The sequence below is a fragment of the Centruroides sculpturatus genome, unplaced genomic scaffold (genome assembly GCF_000671375.1).
Source record: "Centruroides sculpturatus isolate CEXI.00-Female unplaced genomic scaffold, Cexi_2.0 scaffold518, whole genome shotgun sequence".
Classification (NCBI taxonomy): domain Eukaryota; kingdom Metazoa; phylum Arthropoda; class Arachnida; order Scorpiones; family Buthidae; genus Centruroides; species Centruroides sculpturatus.
The window spans coordinates 289811-308435 of NW_019384901.1; the positions used below are offsets into that span (position 1 = coordinate 289811).

The following is an 18625-nucleotide window of genomic DNA, read 5'->3' on the forward strand; positions in this document are numbered from 1 at the left end:
AGTGTTTGGAATGGCTATGTCTATAATGTATGTGATTTTATTGTGTTTGTCAATGAGTGTGATGTCTGGTCTGTTGTGGTAAATTGTTTTATCTGTGATTATGGCTCTGTCATAGTACAGTTTGTGCATGTTGTTTTCCAATGCTGTTTGTGGTATATACTAGTAGTATGGTTCGTGGATGTCTACCAATTTGTGTTTCTTTGCAAGCTCTTGGTGTATTATATTTGCTATTTGATTGTGTCTGTGTAAATAATCTGTCTGTGCCAAGAGCTTGCACCCATAAGTAATGTGCTGTATAGTTTCTGGTGTAATGTGATATTTTTTGCATGTGTCATTTGTGAATATTGCATCTTTGAGTATGTGTTTTCTGTAGTTTTTCGTATTTATGACCTGATCCTATATGGCAATCATGTATCCTTCCATCTCCCCAGGGAGGCGTCCCCGATCTAACCCGCTGTTTGATGCAGTTTTGTCAACAAAATCCTGAACCAGGTTATAAGGATAACTGCCATGGAGTGCCTTTTGAGCCCACAATTGCTTAATGGTGTCTATACTTTTTATATGTTGTGTCATGTCTGTATGATGTGAGTGTAAGTTTAATGGTGTGTTATTTGAGTCTGCCAGAGTTACTGCTTTATGTAATTGTGATGTTTCTTGTTTCCTGTAGAAAAACTCTCGCAGTGACTGTATTTGTTTGTAGTGAAGGTTAACTATGTCAATCAGGCCACGTCCGCCTTCTTTACGTGGAAGGGTTAATCTTTCTGTGGCGGATTTAGGATGATGTTGTTTATGCTTAGTAAGTGTTGTTCTTGTTTTCCTTTGGAGTTGCTCGAGATCTGTGTGAGTCCAATGTATAACTCCAAAAGAGTATGTGAGTACTGGGATGACATATGTGTTTATTGCTTTAACTGTGTGTTTTGCATTTAACTGTGTTCTAAGTATAGCGTTTAACCTACTTTGGTATTCTTTAATTAATCGTTGCTTTATTTGTGTATGTTCTGTTAGTTTGGCCTGTTGGAATCCTAAGTACTTGTAGAACTCGCCCTCTTCCATGGATTCAATAACGTCTCCATTTCCAAGTGCAAAATCTTCTTTCTTCAGGATTCCTTTTTCTATGTGAAGTTTTTTGCATTTGTCTAGGCCAAACTCCATTTGTATGTCCTTAGTGTATGAATGTGTGATTTGTAGGAGTTGATGAAGTTGTTTTTGTGTGGATGCATAAAGTTTTATGTCGTCCATGTACATGAGATGTGACAGTGTAAACTGTGTTGTTTTTTCATGTCTGATATTGTAGCCATATTGCGTGTTGTTTAACATGTTGGATAATGGATTCAGGGCTAGGCAGAACCAGAGAGGACTCAAGGAATCTCCTTGAAAAATTCCTCGCCTAATGAATATTTCGTTTGTTTGTATGGAAGTGTTACTAACCCTGAGATGTAGTGTTGTTCTCCAGTGCTGCATAGTGTTTTCGAAGAATGCAATGAGTGATGGATGTATTTTGTACATGTGTAGAATATGTAGCAGCCAACTGTGTGGAACACTGTCGAATGCTTTTCTGTAGTCTATATATGCCATGTGTATGTTTCTGTGTTGTTTGTGTGCTTGCCGTAGAATGACTGAATCTATGAGTAACTGTTCTTTGCATCCCCTGTGATTTCTACGGCAACCTTTTTGTTGTTCTGTAAGAATGTCGTGTTCTTCAACATGTTTGTATATTTTGTTTGTGATACAGGATGTCAATAATTTGTAGAGTGTTGGAAGACATGTAATTGGTCTGTATTGTGTGGGGTCTGTGGTGTTGTTGTTTTTAGGTTTCATGTAGGTGATGCCCTGAGTAAGAAATTTTGGCATGTCTTGTGGATTGATGATGATGTGTGTTAGATGTTTAGCTAGTTCCTGGTGCAGTGATGTAAACTTTTTGTACCAGAAATTGTGAATGTTGTCTACACCAGGTGTCTTCCAGTTGTGTGTTCTGTTAACAGCGTAGCGAATGTCGTGTACGTTTATTTCAGCACAGGGCATAGTTGGTATGTTGTGCAAGTTTCTGTTCTCCTCCTCGATCCAGCCTGCATCAGCATTGTGTGTAACAGCATTGGACCAAAGAGAAGACCAATAAGTTGTGAGTTCTTCTTCTGTTGGTGTGCCACTGTGCTGTGTATCAGTGTTTGTTTTGGTACTGATTTGTCTGTAGAAAAGTTTTTCATTGTTTGTGAATAATTTATTTTGTTGTTTTCGTAGTGTACATGTTTTGTATCGTTTGAGTCTACGTGCTTTGGCTGCGAGTTTTTGTTTTAGTGTATCGATGTATTCTGTAATGTGTGTGTTGTGATGTTCATGTTTTGTGTGTGTTTTGATTTTCTTGAAAATGTTTTTGAGTTGTTTCTTTAATTTGGGTGTTATGTTGTTTTTAGTGTATTGTGTCAGCCTGCCTAATTGCTGTCTTATGTCATTTATTTGTGTTTGTATTCTTCTCTGCCAGGAAGGCTTGTGATAGAATTGTGTTTTGTGTGTGTTTGTCTGCGATTGTATTTTCAGTCCATGGTGTGTTACTACTGTGATTGCCCAAGCATAAACTAATGTATGAATGTCTGAGAGTGTAGAAATTGAATGAATGTAGTTTGGTAGTAAGTGAGTGTTTACATAATTTAGTGTTTTTCCTACTACCTTTGACGTGTTGATTTTCGGTATTCGTGGTCTTTGTGTGGGATCTGTGCCTGTGTATTTAGTGATTGTTTCCTGAAATATAAGTGAGTGTATTAACTAAACCTACATCTGTGTTATCAGTGATGGATGAGAAAGTGTCTGTAGTATCATTAGTGGTAGTTGTTGTATGTGTGCTATTATCAATGCTTGTTGCTGAATTATCCTGACAGGTTACACGATCTTCATTAATAATGTTAAATGTTTGTATCTATTGATGTATTTTATCAGCAACTTGTTGTTTGATAAGTTCAAGTGTTGTTTGTGAGATAAGGTTGTTGTGTATAATTGTTCTTTTTGATCGACAACCCTTTGTTCGGTGACAGTGAGGTGAGGATATTGTTGTGTGAATCTATGGTGTAGTTGTTGTCTGTATGCTGTGATGTTTGTTTCGAGTTTTGTGATGATGTAGTAAGTACGGATGATAAACTCGTTCATTTCTGTTGCCCATTTCATTCGTTGGTGTGGTTTTCCAGCCTTTGTGGTCTGTGGATGCATTGCCACAGAAATACCAAGGCTAGGTTGATTCCTCACATCTATTGAGGGCATTGCAGTAGCCATGCTTGGGTCGATGCTGCTTTTGCCACTGGTAACCAAGGGAGACTGTGGCCTATTTTTCGAACATGAGCCTCTGCCTAACCCACGAACGCAGACCTTGTTAACTTGGGCGACGTCTGAGATGGTATCACACTTTGATCTGGTTACTACCATGATAAATATCTCCACAGAATGTGGGTGTGGTCACTCTTAGCTTCATTTCTCCCCATAGACCTTACTGGCATGGATGTCCCTACCAGGAGCTTGTGCTCCAGCCTACATTGCCCTATGAATCAGTAAAATTACTAGGCTCTCCCACTACAACCATCTGGAGACCACGGGAGAGTTATTATTATTATTATTAAGGCACTCTGAGCATTCAACTGAATATATATCTTTATGCAATCTGCATTACGTGCAGCCTTGAGATCACTCTGAAATGATATGTGATTTTCCATTTAAAAATGTTTCCCACTATAACTTAAGCATCTAAATATAAATGAATTTAAATAAAAGTTATTCATAGATAATAATATACCTGTTATAATAACAAATTTTCCAATGTCAGCACATTTTGGGAGTATACTTCGATAAATTTCAGCACACGCAGGAAATTCAGAAAGCCGTACATGAATATTTGGTTTTAAACACTAAAATAAAATTATTATAATTTTAATAAACTATATTTATTATATTATTATATTTATATTTAGTATATAATATATTATATTTATTAAATGATTATAATTTTAATAGATTATAATAGTAAAATTATTATACTATAAACACAGTACATTCAATTAAAATAATTAATTTAATTACAGGAAATCCTCATAAATTCAAACTTGGACAGTTCAAAATTCCATTAGTTCATAACTGTACTACTTTTCCTGGCCAAGAATATAGGAATTTACATGTTAATGAATTTAGTTAGTTCAAAATATGGCTACTTAAAAATTCAAAGTGAAAATTCTGTCTGAACTGTGATATCATATGTTAAGTTGTTCATTCAGATTGAAGTGCACATGCCTCCATATCATAAGAAAACAAGTAAAACAGCAAAACTGTATTTGGGACAAGACTATGTCTCGGAGACGGAATCACTTTGATGCTCAAGGCAGGTCTCATTCTCATTCTCCTATCTTCTTTGATATTGCTGCTTTTGGGTGCAATCGTTCAAACTTCACTGGCCATGACCACGAGATAGTTCACAATGCATCTTCAATAAATTAACTCATCTAATTTCTTTTTTACAGACACACTATGGTGACATTATTCAACACTTGGCAGATTATTCACCACTTTATTCAGTTGGGACGCTATTTACAAGTCACATTTCGGGCATCTAGTTATCTAATTTCAAAATTTCTCTGTTGCGTGTCAGTCCGGGTTGCGTGTCAGTCAAATTTTTATCAGTCCTACAATTTTACTATACTAGATAATGTTAAAAAAAGCCCACTTGTAACAACATAAAACTGTTTTAACATCATATTTGAAGCACTCCCAAATTTACAAAATTAGATTACAAATTTTATTTAACTTAGAAGAAACTACGTCCTAAGGTCAGAGTTCACTTCTTAGAATGACTGTGGATGGTACTCTCCCCTACCCGACTTCAGTGGCTATTTTGCCTGTTTGTAGAAGAGGGTCATCATTTTGTATTTTATTTTGACTCGATTCTCAGTCCTGTGACTACCTATGAGTCTAGATTTTTTTTATGTGCAAATGATTTGGGCACCTAATACTTTGTGTCAAATATCAACTCTCAACATGTACTCCTTCATACCTCTATGCTGGTAAGAACAGGTGGCAGTACGATTTTATAAACAAGACATAGCCTTGTCAACAATAGATCACAAACAACTCTAATCTGGTCAGCACGGCTTTGCTTTTACAGTAACACATTTTTGGGTATCAACTTATCCATTGACTACCCCTTTTCTCTTATCTCACAAAATACAGCTGGGTGTCAGGGTTGCAAGAATGGACTACAAGTTGCAGAATGAGATATTTGTAGGGCTCTATGCTACTAGATTTGGGTAACTTACTACTTTTTGGGCTACAATTTTCTGATTTTAAAACAATAATTTTTAATAAAAATAATATGGGCTAAATTTTGAGAATTCTGCTTTACTTTTTATAAAACCTACCTGTTAATCTGCGATTTTTCCATTGGACATGTATTGTTTACTTGCAGTTTATTTATACTATTATGAATAGTTATTAATTAACAAAAGTAACCTTCTGCATGCATAGCCATATTTTGTTTGTTTAATAAATTACATCAGTTACTTGGCATTTGACATACTGTATAGCAGGGGTGGCCAACAAGTCGATCGCGAAGCCAATTTTGGTCAATCATTCGTGATGTCTTGAATTAATGTGTTACACTTGTAACCGAGCGTAATGCAACTGTAGTGATATTGGACCACCGCATCCTCTGTCAGATGCAGTTTTGTCAGTCCATGTGCAATCCATTTGCATACAGTTGTAAAAGGGGAATAAGAAATGTAGACAAAGGATCGTAAAACCGAAAAAAAAGAAAAGCGGGAAGAGGGACAGAGAGAGTGGTCGGGAAACGGTAGAAAGAGGAAGGGTGAAGTGGTGTTCCCCAAAAGTGATAATGTTGAGTTTCAATTTTTCTTCTGTTTAAAATGTAAGTACCTTTTCTTCATGTTTTAAATTAAATTGTGGCTTTTCTTACCTATCTAAACATAGTATGTATTTCATTCCTCCCCTCACCACTTAGACTATGCCTACAACAACAAGTCAATCGCGACACATTTTTAAGATAAAAAGTAGATCTTATGTACATGAAAGTTGGCCACCCTTGCTGTATAGAAATATGTAAATTTTGGATAATTCAAAACTCAATAATTCAAAGCTGCAATTATTTTGTCCCCTGAATTTTGAACTAATGAGGATTTCCTGTACACGTTACATAATTATTATTAACTATTAATCAAATTTATTTAATTTAATTTGCATGTATATAACCTTCACTTGAAATTTAAGCTGTGATAACAGATATGGATACATACACTATATATGCAGATTCTGTATTTATGTCTTTGTTTCTAAATAATTACAATCTTATCGCCAATATATATCCATAAATACTTGTAACAAATATCCTATGTTACAAAAGTTCTCAGTGATACATAATTTAAGCCACTCTAAGGGCAACCCTGCTTTAATTATCATTTCTTCTGTTTGGTAAGTCCTCAGAAATAACCTGATTATAACATCATCGGATGTAACGACAACCCTAATATAACGTCAAATTTTTATCAGTCCCACGATTTTACTATACTAAATTATGCTAAAAAAAGCCCACTTGTAACCACATAAAACCCTGTTTTAACATCATATTTGAGGCACTCCCAAATTTACAAAATTAGATTACAAATTTTATTTAACAAAGAAAATATTACAAGTTCAGTCCTAAGGTCAGAGTCCACTTCCTAAAATAACTGTGGGTGGTACTCTCATCACCTGACTTCAGTGGGGTGAGGTTTGCCACACTTTTAAACGATGTGATGATTGGTTATTATCAGTTATTAATACTCATTTTTAAATTACTCTATGTTAAACTGTTAAATATTCTATTATATTTAATATAACATATTATATCAAATAGTTTATAAAGAAATAATTAAACCATTTTTAATTGGCATAGATTAGTTTAACCTTTTGTTGCCTTTTGATTTGATATTATTCTCCAAACCAGAAGTTCCGCCATTATTGAAACTTAAGATAAATAGAAATTTCTTATAAAAGGTAATTTTTGAAATTACATCAATGTAAACTTAGACATAATAATGTAAATAAATTGATTTAAACATGTAGTTTGCATTTTTATACATACAATAATAAATTATCATCATAATAGATACAGTATACTGTATTACCATTAAGAAATAATTTTACGGTAATACATAGGATGTTAAATTAGAATGGATTTTATAATAGATTCTTAAACTACTTGGTACTTTTAGGGGACTGAAATTATGACCCCACAGACAACGACACTCAGTTATAACGTCAAAAATTGCCAGTCCCGTGGATGACATTATAAGTGAGTTAACTTGTACTTTCCATTTCTAACAATTGTTCAAGTACTATTTTCCTTAAATCAGTACTTGGTAACATAATTAACCTGTACCAATAAATAATCACTTATTTTATAATTCACATTACTAAAGGAATTCTACCAAACTCTGATCAGATTAAAAAACTATCTGTAGATCTATCCAGTTTAAATAACGATCTGTAAAATTTTAATTGTAAAATTTCCAGTTTATTATTCTATCATTTAATCCACAGATCTGAGTAAAATAAAGTAGCATACATCCTTTTTGATTTCCTGAGAAGATAGGATTCCTAATAGGATTTACATTCATGTATTCCAAATCTATTTCAACATTCATCTATTCCAAATTGGTTTTAATATTTCTTAAAAATAATCTTTAAAAAAAATGTATCTTTGTTAGACTTTTGGGTCACCCTGTATATTAATAAAATTAATTAAGCAGAATTTTTTAACACAATACCCTAAACAAAATATAAAAAGATTTTTTTCATACAACTAATAATTTTTAATAAAAATAATATGGGCTAAATTTTGAGAATTCTGCTTTACTTTTTATAAAACCTACCTGTTAATCTGCGATTTTTCCATTGGACATGTATTGTTTACTTGCAGTTTATTTATACTATTATGAATAGTTATTAATTAACAAAAGTAACCTTCTGCATGCATAGCCATATTTTGTTTGTTTAATAAATTACATCAGTTACTTGGCATTTGACATACTGTATAGCAGGGGTGGCCAACAAGTCGATCGCGAAGCCAATTTTGGTCAATCATTCGTGATGTCTTGAATTAATGTGTTACACTTGTAACCGAGCGTAATGCAACTGTAGTGATATTGGACCACCGCATCCTCTGTCAGATGCAGTTTTGTCAGNAAAAATTTAATTTTCTATTTATAACTACAGATTTAAATTTATGTTCACTCAATATGTTCATCCTATTAGTTCGTAGGAATTAAGTACCAATGTTTGGATCCAGTCACTATCAATTTTCATTCTAATCATTAAGTTCATTAATTAATGATTAGAATAAAAAAATAAACAACTGTGTCTTTCAAGACAAGCCGACTGCTTCAAAAAGAATGTTGCATGCTGTCATTTCATTATTCACATCACAGTAATTTATGTTAGTAATTTATACAATGAAGTAATATTTTTAATTTTCAACAAGGTCAAAGTGATTGTTCAAACAAGATCTTAATAACTGGATGTACTACAAAATTTTAACTTTTTCTCATAATACTTAAAATTTTATTTGTGAAAAATGGGACTTATGACAGCCCAATACATTTGCAGACAAGACAAATGAATGCAAGACAAATGATACTGGCTGTTTTCAGCAGACTCAACAGTTCCAGAGCTGTCAAGTATTTTTCTGCTGAACACCCTCTACAGTAGCACTGTTTTGAAACATGTTTGGTGTTTTGATATCACATTTAGCAGTGTCTTTCATTTACGCTACCTGAAACTGACCAATGATAGCTGCTTTTTGTTCCAATGCATACATCACTCATCATTCAGCAGATGTAACTACATAACGACTACCAATTGAAATACCTTTGCTGTTACAACTGTTGACTCTGCTGAACACAGCCACTAATTTCAAAGCACTCAGCCGCTCTACACGTTATCATAAGTATAAAAGAAATTATATATTTATATTCACCAAACAACAACTGCATAATGATGGATAATATCGGGCATCATAAGAATGGCTTCTAAATCTTTTCGATAATTTTCTTTTGCAAAGCATTTTACAATATCTGAAAAGTTCATTTGAAAGAATTACAAAACCTAACATTAAACACAAAATATACAATACATAAATAAATACAAATTCACCTATTAAATTTTCTCGAATAAGATTAAATTTATCCATTTTAATAACGATTTCTGATTTAATACAAATTACTTTTATATTAATTTAAATTTCTATAATGCATTAATATCGCAATTTTCAATTTTTTCCTATTTCTTCAATGTTATGAATTCGAAATGCCCGCCATTTACAATTGAAACGCCATCTACTTATTTTAAACTTCTTACGACAATTTATTATATACAATAAAAATCAATTTATGTCTTTATATCATATATATTTATAGTAAAAATATATAAAAATCTTATAAAAATTTCTTACTTAAAATAACACTAATTTTCAAATATTTTAGCGTATTTTTTAAATTATTTAAATTATATAGTTCGGCCGGATGGCCGAACAGTTAAGAAGGCCTCTTTCTAGGAAGCACATAACGGGTTCGGCCAAGTCCACAATGGGGCGGCCGAGTGGTGAGAGACAGGGCCCAACATCTGAACGAACCACCTCCCAAAAAATTCCTGGAGTTTTTCGAGCCGGCCAAATTTGATTTCAGGTTCCCCAGAGTGGTGGCCTGATATCAAATAAAATAACTTAAACCTTAAAATAACTCCCAGCAACATAACTGAAGCAGCTCTTCTCATTCAATATACTCATTACTCTGTTAAAATACTCTTCGTTAATCTAACTACAATAAACATTAAAAAAAGTCATTAAAGTTATCATGCACCATATGGGTATGTCGAAAGGCCAGAGACATCAGAAATCGAATTCTGGAGCGTAATCACAGAAATTTTTCATGTTTAGTTTATTTTGTCTCTAATACTGTATGTCGGACCCAGAGGCGGATCTAGGTTTTTCGGGGTCTAGGGCTTATTGAAGTCCAATGGGCCCCTATTTTTTGTTAATACAAATAATACTATAAATTATCATTATTATTATATTATTAACATTAACTATTTTTTTACTATACGATAAGTGCTAATTGTTAATGAAAAAATATTTAAAATGTATGATAATATTTCAATTTTTGTGAGCTCTTGACACTTGAGAGTCCAGGGCTTAAGCTCTATTGGTCCTTATGTAGATTCGCCCCTGGTCGGACCTCATTCCTCACTATCCGGCTACCTCCATTGTGAGCATGGTTGAATCCATAAAAGTATGGAAATAAGGCGCTCTTAATGTCCATAGGGTGGAAAGAGTGAAAAATGATAAACGAAAAAAGGTATATTCGGGTCTTTTTTTTTTCTTCATTTTTCCATGCAGGCACGGCAAGGCATTACCGTTTCGGTCATGTTTCCGTTTAACATGTGTGACCGGAGTATTAAAATATAGGACATTAAGAAGACAATTTATTGTACAGTACATACTGTATATTAATAGTAAAAAATTTAGTTAATTAGAAAATAACTTTATTCATTGATAAATCCTTTAAAAAACCATAATTATTCCTTCGGATTTATTAGAATAATCGTAAATATTTTAAATTCATTAATTAAATTGATTCATATGTACATTTTATAAGATAATATACTGGATAAAACAAATTAAAATATTTAAAAACATTATAAATTATGTTTTTAAATATAATCAAACGGTTATAATATTCGTCGTTTACAAAATTCTTACAAAGTTAAAAATATTAACCCAAATTTTAAGTCAAATTTTTTAAAAATCTATCAATATTATCATTAGTATATGAAGATTTAATTTCATTAATTATTTTATTTTTTAATTATTAAAATAACTAAATTATAGTATATAATATAATTCTCCGCTAGAGGTCGCTAGTTTCTTCAAGCTTATAATCCTAGTTTCTGCGTTTTTTTTTTTTTTGATCTATTAGCTTTTATTAATTAAATAATAATAATAATAAAATAAAAACAAAAAAAATTTGCTTATGATTGTACTGTGACATCACTTATAAAATTAAATGCAGCATTTTACACTGTATTAAAATCAAATTTTAATGACGGGAATGAAAAAAATGCAACAGATACCTTGATAGGCTGTACGAAATCATTTAACCTCTTAACTTTGGTTTAATTCCGTTGCTAGCATCACAATACAACAGATTTTTATATATCAAGACCGAATAAATCAAAAATAATGTTTGCTGAGGTGGATGTCTTTGTTGGAAATAATACTATCGTAGATCCTGAAATATTCCAATTATGGTTGAATGGTTATACAGGTAAGGTAAATAGAAATCAGGAAAAATGTACAATGAAAAACGTTATGTAATAGCTTGTTTTTTAATTTTACTGCAAGTTTTGATAATCATTCAGCATTTAAAACTTCTTTAGATAATAGATCTGTTTATGTAATAATAGTTTAAGCCACCAGTGGCCAAGTGGTTCTGTTCCCTGAACACTGGGAGTTCACTCCTCACCAGGACAGGCTGGCCACATGGAGTTTTCCAGGTTTTCTCCACACCTGTAACGCCTGAATAGGGACCAGTTACTCTTAAAAAGACCCTGGAAGGTATCCCCTAGGCAGNAATTTAAATAAAAGTTATTCATAGATAATAATATACCTGTTATAATAACAAATTTTCCAATGTCAGCACATTTTGGGAGTATACTTCGATAAATTTCAGCACACGCAGGAAATTCAGAAAGCCGTACATGAATATTTGGTTTTAAACACTAAAATAAAATTATTATAATTTTAATAAACTATATTTATTATATTATTATATTTATATTTAGTATATAATATATTATATTTATTAAATGATTATAATTTTAATAGATTATAATAGTAAAATTATTATACTATAAACACAGTACATTCAATTAAAATAATTAATTTAATTACAGGAAATCCTCATAAATTCAAACTTGGACAGTTCAAAATTCCATTAGTTCATAACTGTACTACTTTTCCTGGCCAAGAATATAGGAATTTACATGTTAATGAATTTAGTTAGTTCAAAATATGGCTACTTAAAAATTCAAAGTGAAAATTCTGTCTGAACTGTGATATCATATGTTAAGTTGTTCATTCAGATTGAAGTGCACATGCCTCCATATCATAAGAAAACAAGTAAAACAGCAAAACTGTATTTGGGACAAGACTATGTCTCGGAGACGGAATCACTTTGATGCTCAAGGCAGGTCTCATTCTCATTCTCCTATCTTCTTTGATATTGCTGCTTTTGGGTGCAATCGTTCAAACTTCACTGGCCATGACCACGAGATAGTTCACAATGCATCTTCAATAAATTAACTCATCTAATTTCTTTTTTACAGACACACTATGGTGACATTATTCAACACTTGGCAGATTATTCACCACTTTATTCAGTTGGGACGCTATTTACAAGTCACATTTCGGGCATCTAGTTATCTAATTTCAAAATTTCTCTGTTGCGTGTCAGTCCGGGTTGCGTGTCAGTCAAATTTTTATCAGTCCTACAATTTTACTATACTAGATAATGTTAAAAAAAGCCCACTTGTAACAACATAAAACTGTTTTAACATCATATTTGAAGCACTCCCAAATTTACAAAATTAGATTACAAATTTTATTTAACTTAGAAGAAACTACGTCCTAAGGTCAGAGTTCACTTCTTAGAATGACTGTGGATGGTACTCTCCCCTACCCGACTTCAGTGGCTATTTTGCCTGTTTGTAGAAGAGGGTCATCATTTTGTATTTTATTTTGACTCGATTCTCAGTCCTGTGACTACCTATGAGTCTAGATTTTTTTTATGTGCAAATGATTTGGGCACCTAATACTTTGTGTCAAATATCAACTCTCAACATGTACTCCTTCATACCTCTATGCTGGTAAGAACAGGTGGCAGTACGATTTTATAAACAAGACATAGCCTTGTCAACAATAGATCACAAACAACTCTAATCTGGTCAGCACGGCTTTGCTTTTACAGTAACACATTTTTGGGTATCAACTTATCCATTGACTACCCCTTTTCTCTTATCTCACAAAATACAGCTGGGTGTCAGGGTTGCAAGAATGGACTACAAGTTGCAGAATGAGATATTTGTAGGGCTCTATGCTACTAGATTTGGGTAACTTACTACTTTTTGGGCTACAATTTTCTGATTTTAAAACAATAATTTTTAATAAAAATAATATGGGCTAAATTTTGAGAATTCTGCTTTACTTTTTATAAAACCTACCTGTTAATCTGCGATTTTTCCATTGGACATGTATTGTTTACTTGCAGTTTATTTATACTATTATGAATAGTTATTAATTAACAAAAGTAACCTTCTGCATGCATAGCCATATTTTGTTTGTTTAATAAATTACATCAGTTACTTGGCATTTGACATACTGTATAGCAGGGGTGGCCAACAAGTCGATCGCGAAGCCAATTTTGGTCAATCATTCGTGATGTCTTGAATTAATGTGTTACACTTGTAACCGAGCGTAATGCAACTGTAGTGATATTGGACCACCGCATCCTCTGTCAGATGCAGTTTTGTCAGTCCATGTGCAATCCATTTGCATACAGTTGTAAAAGGGGAATAAGAAATGTAGACAAAGGATCGTAAAACCGAAAAAAAAGAAAAGCGGGAAGAGGGACAGAGAGAGTGGTCGGGAAACGGTAGAAAGAGGAAGGGTGAAGTGGTGTTCCCCAAAAGTGATAATGTTGAGTTTCAATTTTTCTTCTGTTTAAAATGTAAGTACCTTTTCTTCATGTTTTAAATTAAATTGTGGCTTTTCTTACCTATCTAAACATAGTATGTATTTCATTCCTCCCCTCACCACTTAGACTATGCCTACAACAACAAGTCAATCGCGACACATTTTTAAGATAAAAAGTAGATCTTATGTACATGAAAGTTGGCCACCCTTGCTGTATAGAAATATGTAAATTTTGGATAATTCAAAACTCAATAATTCAAAGCTGCAATTATTTTGTCCCCTGAATTTTGAACTAATGAGGATTTCCTGTACACGTTACATAATTATTATTAACTATTAATCAAATTTATTTAATTTAATTTGCATGTATATAACCTTCACTTGAAATTTAAGCTGTGATAACAGATATGGATACATACACTATATATGCAGATTCTGTATTTATGTCTTTGTTTCTAAATAATTACAATCTTATCGCCAATATATATCCATAAATACTTGTAACAAATATCCTATGTTACAAAAGTTCTCAGTGATACATAATTTAAGCCACTCTAAGGGCAACCCTGCTTTAATTATCATTTCTTCTGTTTGGTAAGTCCTCAGAAATAACCTGATTATAACATCATCGGATGTAACGACAACCCTAATATAACGTCAAATTTTTATCAGTCCCACGATTTTACTATACTAAATTATGCTAAAAAAAGCCCACTTGTAACCACATAAAACCCTGTTTTAACATCATATTTGAGGCACTCCCAAATTTACAAAATTAGATTACAAATTTTATTTAACAAAGAAAATATTACAAGTTCAGTCCTAAGGTCAGAGTCCACTTCCTAAAATAACTGTGGGTGGTACTCTCATCACCTGACTTCAGTGGGGTGAGGTTTGCCACACTTTTAAACGATGTGATGATTGGTTATTATCAGTTATTAATACTCATTTTTAAATTACTCTATGTTAAACTGTTAAATATTCTATTATATTTAATATAACATATTATATCAAATAGTTTATAAAGAAATAATTAAACCATTTTTAATTGGCATAGATTAGTTTAACCTTTTGTTGCCTTTTGATTTGATATTATTCTCCAAACCAGAAGTTCCGCCATTATTGAAACTTAAGATAAATAGAAATTTCTTATAAAAGGTAATTTTTGAAATTACATCAATGTAAACTTAGACATAATAATGTAAATAAATTGATTTAAACATGTAGTTTGCATTTTTATACATACAATAATAAATTATCATCATAATAGATACAGTATACTGTATTACCATTAAGAAATAATTTTACGGTAATACATAGGATGTTAAATTAGAATGGATTTTATAATAGATTCTTAAACTACTTGGTACTTTTAGGGGACTGAAATTATGACCCCACAGACAACGACACTCAGTTATAACGTCAAAAATTGCCAGTCCCGTGGATGACATTATAAGTGAGTTAACTTGTACTTTCCATTTCTAACAATTGTTCAAGTACTATTTTCCTTAAATCAGTACTTGGTAACATAATTAACCTGTACCAATAAATAATCACTTATTTTATAATTCACATTACTAAAGGAATTCTACCAAACTCTGATCAGATTAAAAAACTATCTGTAGATCTATCCAGTTTAAATAACGATCTGTAAAATTTTAATTGTAAAATTTCCAGTTTATTATTCTATCATTTAATCCACAGATCTGAGTAAAATAAAGTAGCATACATCCTTTTTGATTTCCTGAGAAGATAGGATTCCTAATAGGATTTACATTCATGTATTCCAAATCTATTTCAACATTCATCTATTCCAAATTGGTTTTAATATTTCTTAAAAATAATCTTTAAAAAAAATGTATCTTTGTTAGACTTTTGGGTCACCCTGTATATTAATAAAATTAATTAAGCAGAATTTTTTAACACAATACCCTAAACAAAATATAAAAAGATTTTTTTCATACAACTAATAATTTTTAATAAAATAAAATTAATAATATATTACCATTTTTTCCTTATTGGAATGAGTATTGTAAATTTCTATAGCAGCTTGTTTAAATGAATTTTTAATTAGTTTTAACATTTCATCAGCATTTGTCAAAAGTGAATGTGCAATTTCAGTATTAATATCAAACATTTTCTTAGCACTGCAAATATATTTTAATTTATTAATTTAATAAAAATTTGAAAAAATACATTTAGAAATAACCAAGTAAAATTATGATTATTATTAATATACACACATTTTACCTATAAAAATTATTTCTTACTTTCATTTTAAGTATTATAGATTTGATAAACATACAGTAATTCATATTAAATAAAAAAGTTCCAACCACTTTTAAAAACTTTTTATTTAACTTATAAAAATTTAATTTTCTATTTATAACTACAGATTTAAATTTATGTTCACTCAATATGTTCATCCTATTAGTTCGTAGGAATTAAGTACCAATGTTTGGATCCAGTCACTATCAATTTTCATTCTAATCATTAAGTTCATTAATTAATGATTAGAATAAAAAAATAAACAACTGTGTCTTTCAAGACAAGCCGACTGCTTCAAAAAGAATGTTGCATGCTGTCATTTCATTATTCACATCACAGTAATTTATGTTAGTAATTTATACAATGAAGTAATATTTTTAATTTTCAACAAGGTCAAAGTGATTGTTCAAACAAGATCTTAATAACTGGATGTACTACAAAATTTTAACTTTTTCTCATAATACTTAAAATTTTATTTGTGAAAAATGGGACTTATGACAGCCCAATACATTTGCAGACAAGACAAATGAATGCAAGACAAATGATACTGGCTGTTTTCAGCAGACTCAACAGTTCCAGAGCTGTCAAGTATTTTTCTGCTGAACACCCTCTACAGTAGCACTGTTTTGAAACATGTTTGGTGTTTTGATATCACATTTAGCAGTGTCTTTCATTTACGCTACCTGAAACTGACCAATGATAGCTGCTTTTTGTTCCAATGCATACATCACTCATCATTCAGCAGATGTAACTACATAACGACTACCAATTGAAATACCTTTGCTGTTACAACTGTTGACTCTGCTGAACACAGCCACTAATTTCAAAGCACTCAGCCGCTCTACACGTTATCATAAGTATAAAAGAAATTATATATTTATATTCACCAAACAACAACTGCATAATGATGGATAATATCGGGCATCATAAGAATGGCTTCTAAATCTTTTCGATAATTTTCTTTTGCAAAGCATTTTACAATATCTGAAAAGTTCATTTGAAAGAATTACAAAACCTAACATTAAACACAAAATATACAATACATAAATAAATACAAATTCACCTATTAAATTTTCTCGAATAAGATTAAATTTATCCATTTTAATAACGATTTCTGATTTAATACAAATTACTTTTATATTAATTTAAATTTCTATAATGCATTAATATCGCAATTTTCAATTTTTTCCTATTTCTTCAATGTTATGAATTCGAAACGCCCGCCATTTACAATTGAAACGCCATCTACTTATTTTAAACTTCTTACGACAATTTATTATATACAATAAAAATCAATTTATGTCTTTATATCATATATATTTATAGTAAAAATATATAAAAATCTTATAAAAATTTCTTACTTAAAATAACACTAATTTTCAAATATTTTAGCGTATTTCTTAAATTATTTAAATTATATAGTTCGGCCGGATGGCCGAACAGTTAAGAAGGCCTCTTTCTAGGAAGCACATAACGGGTTCGGCCAAGTCCACAATGGGGCGGCCGAGTGGTGAGAGACAGGGCCCAACATCTGAACGAACCACCTCCCAAAAAATTCCTGGAGTTTTTCGAGCCGGCCAAATTTGATTTCAGGTTCCCCAGAGTGGTGGCCTGATATCAAATAAAATAACTTAAACCTTAAAATAACTCCCAGCAACATAACTGAAGCAGCTCTTCTCATTCAATATACTCATTACTCTGTTAAAATACTCTTCGTTAATCTAACTACAATAAACATTAAAAAAAGTCATTAAAGTTATCATGCACCATATGGGTATGTCGAAAGGCCAGAGACATCAGAAATCGAATTCTGGAGCGTAATCACAGAAATTTTTCATGTTTAGTTTATTTTGTCTCTAATACTGTATGTCGGACCCAGAGGCGGATCTAGGTTTTTCGGGGTCTAGGGCTTATTGAAGTCCAATGGGCCCCTATTTTTTGTTAATACAAATAATACTATAAATTATCATTATTATTATATTATTAACATTAACTATTTTTTTACTATACGATAAGTGCTAATTGTTAATGAAAAAATATTTAAAATGTATGATAATATTTCAATTTTTGTGAGCTCTTGACACTTGAGAGTCCAGGGCTTAAGCTCTATTGGTCCTTATGTAGATTCGCCCCTGGTCGGACCTCATTCCTCACTATCCGGCTACCTCCATTGTGAGCATGGTTGAATCCATAAAAGTATGGAAATAAGGCGCTCTTAATGTCCATAGGGTGGAAAGAGTGAAAAATGATAAACGAAAAAAGGTATATTCGGGTCTTTTTTTTTTCTTCATTTTTCCATGCAGGCACGGCAAGGCATTACCGTTTCGGTCATGTTTCCGTTTAACATGTGTGACCGGAGTATTAAAATATAGGACATTAAGAAGACAATTTATTGTACAGTACATACTGTATATTAATAGTAAAAAATTTAGTTAATTAGAAAATAACTTTATTCATTGATAAATCCTTTAAAAAACCATAATTATTCCTTCGGATTTATTAGAATAATCGTAAATATTTTAAATTCATTAATTAAATTGATTCATATGTACATTTTATAAGATAATATACTGGATAAAACAAATTAAA

At 31.6% G+C, this 18625-nt stretch overlaps 2 protein-coding genes across 2 annotated transcripts in view; both read right to left on the minus strand.

Annotated features, from left to right (window-relative positions):
- LOC111631488 (DNA helicase MCM9-like) overlaps positions 1–7667 on the minus strand; it is a 65709-nt gene extending 58042 nt beyond the window's left edge. Inside the window, exons 1-2 of the mRNA XM_023375732.1 lie at positions 7635–7667; positions 3776–3887 (exon numbers count right to left, since the gene is read on the minus strand). Coding sequence (XP_023231500.1) covers positions 3776–3887; positions 7635–7667 — 145 coding nt within the window. The remainder of the gene's footprint in view (positions 1–3775; positions 3888–7634) is intronic.
- A 2137-nt stretch (positions 7668–9804) lies between these two features.
- On the minus strand, positions 9805–17270 carry LOC111631489 (DNA helicase MCM9-like). Its single transcript, XM_023375733.1, has 5 exons — positions 17100–17270; positions 16924–17020; positions 15774–15915; positions 11685–11796; positions 9805–9836 (listed from the first exon to the last, which is right to left on the minus strand). The coding sequence occupies exons 1-5, from the start codon at positions 17134–17136 to the stop codon at positions 9805–9807; spliced, it is 420 nt and encodes a 139-aa protein (XP_023231501.1). The 5' UTR covers positions 17137–17270.
- Between the last annotated feature and the right edge of the window lie 1355 nt (positions 17271–18625).

Excerpts from the sequence above, each read along its gene's own strand:
- LOC111631489 (XM_023375733.1), bottom strand. The coding sequence starts at position 17,136 with ATGGATAAATTTAATCTTATTCGAGAAAATTTAATAG. Across the intron at positions 15,916-16,923 it reads CATTATGCAGTTGTTGTTTG|TGCTAAGAAAATGTTTGATA; the intron begins GTGAATATAAAT and ends ATATATTTGCAG. Across the intron at positions 11,797-15,773 it reads ATTCCAATAAGGAAAAAATG|TGTTTAAAACCAAATATTCA; the intron begins GTAATATATTAT and ends ATTTTATTTTAG.